This window comes from Solanum tuberosum, unplaced genomic scaffold, assembly GCF_000226075.1.
Source record: "Solanum tuberosum cultivar DM 1-3 516 R44 unplaced genomic scaffold, SolTub_3.0 scf00707, whole genome shotgun sequence".
NCBI lineage: Eukaryota > Viridiplantae > Streptophyta > Magnoliopsida > Solanales > Solanaceae > Solanum > Solanum tuberosum.
Genome location: NW_006239646.1, coordinates 2,023 through 10,025, shown reverse-complemented (window position 1 = coordinate 10,025; position 8,003 = coordinate 2,023). Strand labels below are relative to the sequence as shown.

Genomic DNA, 8,003 nt, shown 5'->3' with positions numbered 1-8,003 from the left:
TGTGGTGTTGGTTTATGTAGATGATCTACTTATAACTGGAAACAATCAACAGCTGTTATGCAACACTAGACTGGATATTCAAAAATAGTTCAAAATGAAAGATTTGGGTGAGTTAAAATTCTTTTTGGGAATTGAGTTCTCCAGGTCCAACAAAGGCATACTCATGTCACAAGGCCTAGGGGGAGCAAAACCAGCCTGTACTCCTTTAGAAATGAATCAAAAGCTCACATCAGTTCAATATGATGAGCATATTAATGAAGGAATAGCTGAAGGAGACAGCATACTAACTGACACTACAAAATATCAAAGACTGGTAGGAAGGCTTTTATATCTCACTATGACAAGACCAGATATTTCTTTCTCAGTACAAGTTTTGAGCCAATTCATGCATTGTCCTAAACAGTCACATATGAATGCAGCTCTTAGAATAGTTAGATACATCAAAGAAGCACCTGGATTAGGCTTGTTAATGCCTGCAGGAGACACTTCTAAACTCACAGCTTATTGTGACTCTGACTGGGGAGCGTGTATGAAAACTAGAAGATCAGTTACAGGCTACTTGGTTAAATTTGGTGAAGGACTTATTTCTTGGAAATCAAAGAAACAGGAGACAGTTTCAAGGAGCTCCGCTGAAGCTGAGTTCAGAAGCATGGCAGCATGTACAGCTGAGGTAACTTGGTTGATAGGATTATACAAAGAGTTAGGGGTCAAGATAACAACACCGGTAAATATGATTTGTGATAGCAAGGCAGCCATCCAGATTGCAGCTAACCCCATCTTTCATGAAAGAACAAAACATTTTGACATTGATTGTCATTTTGTTCGAGAAAGAATTTGCCAAGGCATGTTGAAAACTCAACACATAAACACTAAGGACCAACTAGCTGATCTACTAACTAAAAGTCTGAGCAAGATACAACACACCAGTTTGTTGAGCAAATTTGGAATGAAGAATGTATTTCAACCATAAAGCTTGAGGGGGAGTGTTGATCAGTTCAGGAGATTGAACAAGCTGTATGGTGTGAGTTAGTTAGAGTTGTTAGAAAGGTTCTAGAAGCTTCTATAGTTAGTTATGAAAGTTGTTACAATACTACAGTCTATAAATAGATATTAAACTACAATGTAAAGGTTAACTTTCAATGTAACAAAATATGGATTGAGTTCAATACAATGCTCTCTTCTCTTTTCTTCTCTTCTCTTCTTCTCTCTGCAATTCTGCATATTCTAAACCTCCATTAATGGAGTTTTCAAACTTCAGTCAACTAGAGTTCCTTTATCTTTATGATCTTGAGGAGCTAGAAAGATGGGATTTGGCCACAAGTGCCATGCCTCTGATTAAAGGTCTTGGTATCCATGGCTGTTACAATTTAAAGGAGATTCCTGAGAGAATGGAAGACGTGGAGCGGTTGAAGAGGAATTTATGGTATTCCTGAGAGAATGAAAGACGTGGAGCTGGTGAAGCATATATCATGTCTTCATAATCTAAGAGGTATTGATGGGGGGCATTTCTGCCAAGCACATTGATTATTAATTTCAGGGCTGTCAATGAGAGTGGTTTTAGACTTTTAGTGTTTCATTTGTTATTGTTTTAAGCTTTTTGAGTGAGTGTAATTGGTTTGAACATAATTGTTTTAATTAATTGGTCTACTGTATGTTCTCTTACTTATCCACATTTAAGACGATGCTTTATTTATATGTTAAAAAAATGAAATTAAAAATACTAGTATATGGGACTCTCTCTTGTCCACAATTTAGTATTTTTTTGTTCCTCTTTTAGTTAAATCATAGAGAAGAAGCTGCACATTCACCTTCATCAACTTGGCTTCTCCAACCATCAATCAAGTTGGCTGTTTTTTCTTATGTTTTGGTTTTTCAATGTTTAATTTCTTTCTGTTTTTGGCTTTTCTTAGTGTGTGGAAACATGTGTTGGAATACAACTCTTTTTTGGATTTTGTGATGACCTAATTAATGGAACAAAGTTAAAAATGTTCTTAAATTATGTAAAATGAATAAAAATATCCTCGGTTAATAGTTTGATCCAAAATATCATTGTCTTCAATAATTTTATCTAAAAATGCTCTTATTGTTACTTAATAAGTCAAAACCGTCCTATTTCAATTAAATATATTATTTCTCTTTTTTTAAACATGTTCTTTTCCTAATAATGATTTTTTTTCATTAGAAAATGTTTATCCTACTTCAATTTATAAAAAGTATTAATAAATAAAAATGTTTTCTATATTATTAGAAAGTTTTTTATCGTTATCTAAATGAAAATTAATGACGGGGTTACTATGAGGACATATAATAAAAGAAGTTGAGAACTCGATCAATGTGGACGAGAATAACAAAAAAAAAAACTTACAAACTCGCTTGGTGTGGACTGTGGAGCGATTTTTGGGGGGGAAATAGAGAGCAGATCGCTCATAAGTAGCAAGAAAAAAAAAGATAAATTAAAGAGAAAATCGCTCATAAGTCAGCGAGATGATCAATTTTTTTATGCCGCTAAAGGTAGTTATAGCACAAACATATCTCGCTCCTTCTCTAGCAAGGTGTCCCTTTTGATTAAACCAAAAATTGAATGACCCTTTATGTATTTTAAAGAAAAAAAGTGATGTTTTTAACTTTGAATTCGAAATTTAATCATCGCAATATAATTCATGAACGAGTTTTTATATCAATTGTAAAATAAAAATAAAAAAGAAAGATAATATATACTAGCAGGGAACTACATGTGATTACTACTAAAGATAAATTCAATTTCAGGTGATATTTGGATTTGAATTGTCTTACCTTGCTATCATAACATTATCTTTGTTTTTATCCATTAAAAAATGTATACATTTGTATATTTATTACTAGTAATATCTTTAATGTGTCATCACATAATTATCCCTCAATTAGTAAAATGTTTGGACTTTTTTCATGTGAGGAAGTGAAACCCATCCTCATTGAAAAAGGAAATTAATACATTTTAGCTCAACTTTTAATTACTTAATGCCAAGTTTGATAAAATTAAATAAGAAACAATCGTAGACAATCTCTAATTATTAGAATTTTACAACATGCATATAAAATGGGTTATATAAATTTTGAGTTTAGCCTTTTTTTTTCTTCTTCATGTGATTCTAAGTCCTCCACTTTATTTTTATTTTAATATTTATAATTAAATATTTTTTACTTGACTCACAGATCGGGTTGGACCAGTCCAGTCTTGATTAAGCCTCACGAGTCGACGAGCTTATTTAGGTTAGGCTAAACAATCTCGTTCTTAAATGAACTTCAATTTTTTTTAGCTCAATCCTATCATATCGCGGATTAGGTTGGATTTAGGTGAAGCAATGGACCAAGTCCAAACTAACAGCTCCAAAATCTACGAGGTTTAGAATTTAAAATCTTCTTACATAACAGATGACCAAAACAAATCAGCAAAAATGGCCGCATGCATATATAATGAATTATATGTTATGTATCGATATGGTATAAATAGTCATTTAATGTATCAATATTGGATAAAAGCATATAGTTATGTATTTATAATGTATAACTATGTATTATATGTATTTCTCTTCCTTCTCTCATTCATAAATAAATTGATTCATCTTCCTTCCTTCCTCTACGATTTCACCGAATGCTATCTTCATTCTCCTCTCAATTGGTAATCTTTTTCCTCCATCATCTAACTAATTTTTTTAGATGAATGATGGCTGTATATACTTTTTTACATGATTTCTCTCTCTAAAATTATACAATTTTCTTCGTAATGATTCTCAAATCTCATCCATTCTTTTTCTGATATTGAGGAATTTGTCGTTCAAATTGCGAGTTATTTATATTTTTGAGGTTTAAAAGCAATTTTTTTTATTTTTGAACTTTAATTGTCTGTAACGCCATTTGTTTTTTGGGTCATTTCCTATTGGATTTGAATATGCATGTACTAATTTTCTGTTATACTTATTCATGTTTGGATTTAGGTAGTGAGATGCAATCTTATGGATGATTTTGAGTACAAACTTGTTAAATTAGGTCTTGAGCCTAACTCACACCCCAAAAGCTAGCTCAAAGGGAGGAGGATTGCCCAAGCCTTACTCCATCCATCTCATTAACCACTAATGTGGGACTTTTTGGCTTTAACACTCCACCTCATGCCCAGTGCTAAGCATCTGGTGCGTGGGCAATTTTGGCAATTTTTGACCCACCTCACGCTCAGTGCTAGTGCTTAGCATCTGGTGCGTGGACATTTTTTGGGCAATTTTTGATTTTTTGGGCCCCAACATCGGGTGAGATGGCCCTGCTTTGATACCATGTTAAATTAGGTCTTAGGCCTAACTCACACCCCGAAAGCTAATTCTAAGAGAGGAGGATTGTCCAAGCCTTGTAAGGAGGCCACCCATCTCATTAACCACCAATGTGAGACTTTTTGGCTTTAACAAAACTCAAAGATAATGGACTATTGTAGGCATTTTCTCCTCCATTTTCTCTTCAGGTTAAGAGTTGGTGCAACAAAGGTTTTTGATGGTATGCTTGAACCAAATAAAAGATTTTTCATTATTTTTTCTTACAGATTTTCTACAATATAATTCTCTGTCAATTCTGAAGATATTGGTTCAATATTAACTTTCTTTGGCTTCTGATGGTGAGTCTAAGTTGTTATGATTGAAGATAAACGAAGATGATTATTGCACTTATACATAGTAAAAAAAATACCTACTTTTATGATAAAACTTTTTGGTGCTTTAGTGATTGATAGGAAAAACATTGGCATATTTGATGAGAGAAAAGGAAAAAGTTAAGATAATGGAGTACTGACATCGCCCTTGACAGTGTTTGCTTTTGTTATGAAAAATACAGGGATCACCTGCTCAAATTTATTGATAATGAGTCAAGGTATCTATAGATTTTAAAATGAATTTTATTATATGCTATGCGTCTATGTTGTTTGAACTCTTCAAAGATGTCATTAGGTGTGTGTCGGGTTCTCCAAAAGTAGAGTATTTTTAGAGAATTCAACACTGATAGTGCATCAAAAGTGAAGACTCTGTGCAACTTAGCTATGCACAACTCTATAAGAGGCTATTAACTTCTGTTCTTATGAAAAATAATACAGGGAATATTTGCTTGAGTTTGTTAGAAGTTTTTAGAATTTATTCTCTTCCCCTAACTAAAAGTCCATTACAACTACCTAATCTTTTCCATGGCGGTCATATGTTCTTTACTTCGATAAATGACATACCATTGTGCAATGAAAATGTTGATAGATTACTATTTGAAAGTGAATATAATTAGGCAAGTTATATTGATTTCTTTATACTGATATATTTACAACTAATTTGTAGCTCCGATTTAATTTTTATGTTTTAGTCGAACATTTGCAATGACAACGTAATAGATGGAGCTGACCATGTGTTAATCAAGTTAGGTCAAAATCACAACTTAAGAAACTCAGGAAGTCCTACAATCTCCAAAAGTAATGTCATTATATGTTTTTCTAACAGAATTGTCTCTGTCATCAACATGAAGTTTGTATGGCTTTTGAATTACCAAACGAGTTTGGCATAGTCAAAAAGTATTGTATTAGATAACTTATCTTTGATCTGTTGTAAAAGAGCTTGTTATATCTTAGAAGATGACACCATGTATTAATGTGCAGGAACAAATACTTAACATGAATCAATCGAAGAAGCTTTTTGTTCATACTACCAAGTTGTAATGATTTTTTAATACTGATATGATATTTGTCATTAGTCCATATTAAATTTAACCATTTGAACAGCATTTTACTTAGGTGTACGGTATAATTTTCCGGCGAAGGATGTCCAAATGTAGCTCCACCCCTGCTTGATGCTCACCTGCATAGTGGGGAAGAGGTTGATGAGTATTTCGATAGGAAATATTCTCACTATCTTTTCCACACCAATATATGAAAACGACGAACGAGACCTCAAACTGCCAAAATTAGTAACTGATATAAGAAAGTCCAAACACGACCTCTCCACCAGAAACAATATACAAGAAAATATGTTTGTTACAGAGATGTTGGAGGCATATAGAACAGGTAAATTGCCATTTCAACAAAGGGATTGTGATGTTTATATGATTACTAGTATATTAGCATTCGAATTCGAAAAATTAGATTTTGGACTTGGGAAGCCTGCTAAAGCAAGCAAAGGAAGTGGTCCATCTAGCAACACTTTTATCTTAATGAATACACCAGATGATCATGATAGAGGAGTTGAAGCCTTTGTAAATTTGAATGAAGAAGATATGTCTGTTTTCATCAATGATAAAGACCTCCTCCAATTTGCTACTCCATTTGTAGGGGACAAGTCAAAATGAACTAAGTTGATAGCATGCCAATTTACTGTACTGTTAGTTTAAATACAATGTTTGTTTTGATTGTTACTTATATTCTACTGTATCGTATCGTTTAAATCAATCGTTATGTAACGACCGATTTGGTGTGATCACGTTGTTACCTTAATATTTTCTTCTCATTTTATCTTTCTTTATTATTTAAAAGTCACATTTCATCTTTTATCCTACCTTTTCTAAAGCAAGTTAATAACAACCATATTTTCTAAAACTTGAAGAACATTATAAAAATGATCACCTCATGACTACCTTAAATTTTGATCTTGGGAAAAAAACAAATGGACGATTTTTTACATTTGTTTTGGATATTCCTAAAGGACATATCAAAACATGACTCCACTTAACAACATACCTAGTGTAATCCCACAAGTGGAGCCTGGGGAGAGCAGAGTGTACACATATCTTACCCCTAATTCGTAAAGATAGAGAAGTTGTTCCCAATAGACCCTCAGCTTAACTAAAGCCTGCCAAACAGTTTGAAAAAGGATACAGATACGGGAGCAATAACAACAACAAATTAATGCGAAATGAAGAGTGTTACACAACATATTGGAGAAAGAACAGTAATGAAAACGAAATAATGCAATAATCGGCTACAAATACATTTATCTGAAACAGAAGTTTTAAAGTTCACAATCATACCATATGCACAATGGATGAAAACAGGTATCTTTTGAGCTCTTTTTCTACAAGCCCACTTAACAGCAACCTCTATATCAGCTGGCTGAGGTGACCTAGTATCCCAAGTTGGAATACACAAAAATGCATGATTTCCAGTAAACTCCAACATCCTAGGAATCTCACAAGTACAATCAATAATAGCAGGATTACCAGGTGGCAATTTATCAAGTGAACAAGGCCAACCCCCAACATACAACCCTTCAGAAATCTCACTATATGGAGGTTCCCCACTCTTCATTCTTCTCAAAGCTGAAAACCCCCTAACAAAATACAAGTAAGGACTAAACATAACAAGTGACCAAATTGGAAATGTCCCATCTGAGTTTTTCCCCAAAAGAATTGGAAGATCAATTGAAGGGTTAGCAGCTAATGCTACCAATAGAGATACCAATGATGCATACAAACAAGGTATTGACAATAATGGGTACCCATAATTCTTGAGAGTTGCAAATAATATGAATAAAGTTACTGACTTTAGGCCTATAAGCACAGAAATTCCAACACCCATTTCAGTTCTTGACCAAAAGAATCGATTATTAAGCCAAAACAAAGTCGAAAATTCAAATGGGTTATACCCAATTCAAGAAAATACGAGAAAGGAAAATCTTAAGGCAAATACCAAAATAAAATTGAGAATCTAATGGAGAGAAAGAGGGAAAATCAAGAAGACAGAGAGGCAAATCGCTTGATGAGAGGGAAAGAACTTGACTTTTAGGAGCTGTTGGTTGGAGTTAGGAACCTAATGAGAAAAATGAGTTAATTAAAACAAAAATTCATTTGAATTACTCCTTCCGTCCCGTATTATGTAATACTTTTCAGATTTCGAGATTCAAACAAATCTAATTTGACTGTAAGTATTTCATCGATCTTTTAAATATTTTGAATTATCAATTAGTGTGACTTATAATATTTTTTACCTAGTTTACAAATATATAAATTTCATTTTAAAA

The 8,003-nt window shown here is 33.1% G+C and overlaps 1 protein-coding gene across 1 annotated transcript; it reads right to left on the bottom strand.

Annotated features, from left to right (window-relative positions):
* Window positions 1-6,825: 6,825 nt before the first annotated feature.
* Window positions 6,826-7,561, bottom strand: LOC107058969 (uncharacterized). Its single transcript, XM_015305267.1, has 2 exons — window positions 6,976-7,561; window positions 6,826-6,836 (listed from the first exon to the last, which is right to left on the bottom strand). The coding sequence occupies exons 1-2, from the start codon at window positions 7,559-7,561 to the stop codon at window positions 6,826-6,828; spliced, it is 597 nt and encodes a 198-aa protein (XP_015160753.1).
* Window positions 7,562-8,003: the final 442 nt, after the last annotated feature.

Bases quoted from the DNA above. Each gene is read 5' to 3' on its own strand.
- LOC107058969 (XM_015305267.1), bottom strand. From the start codon at position 7,561: ATGGGTGTTGGAATTTCTGTGCTTATAGGCCTAAAGTCAGTAACTTTA.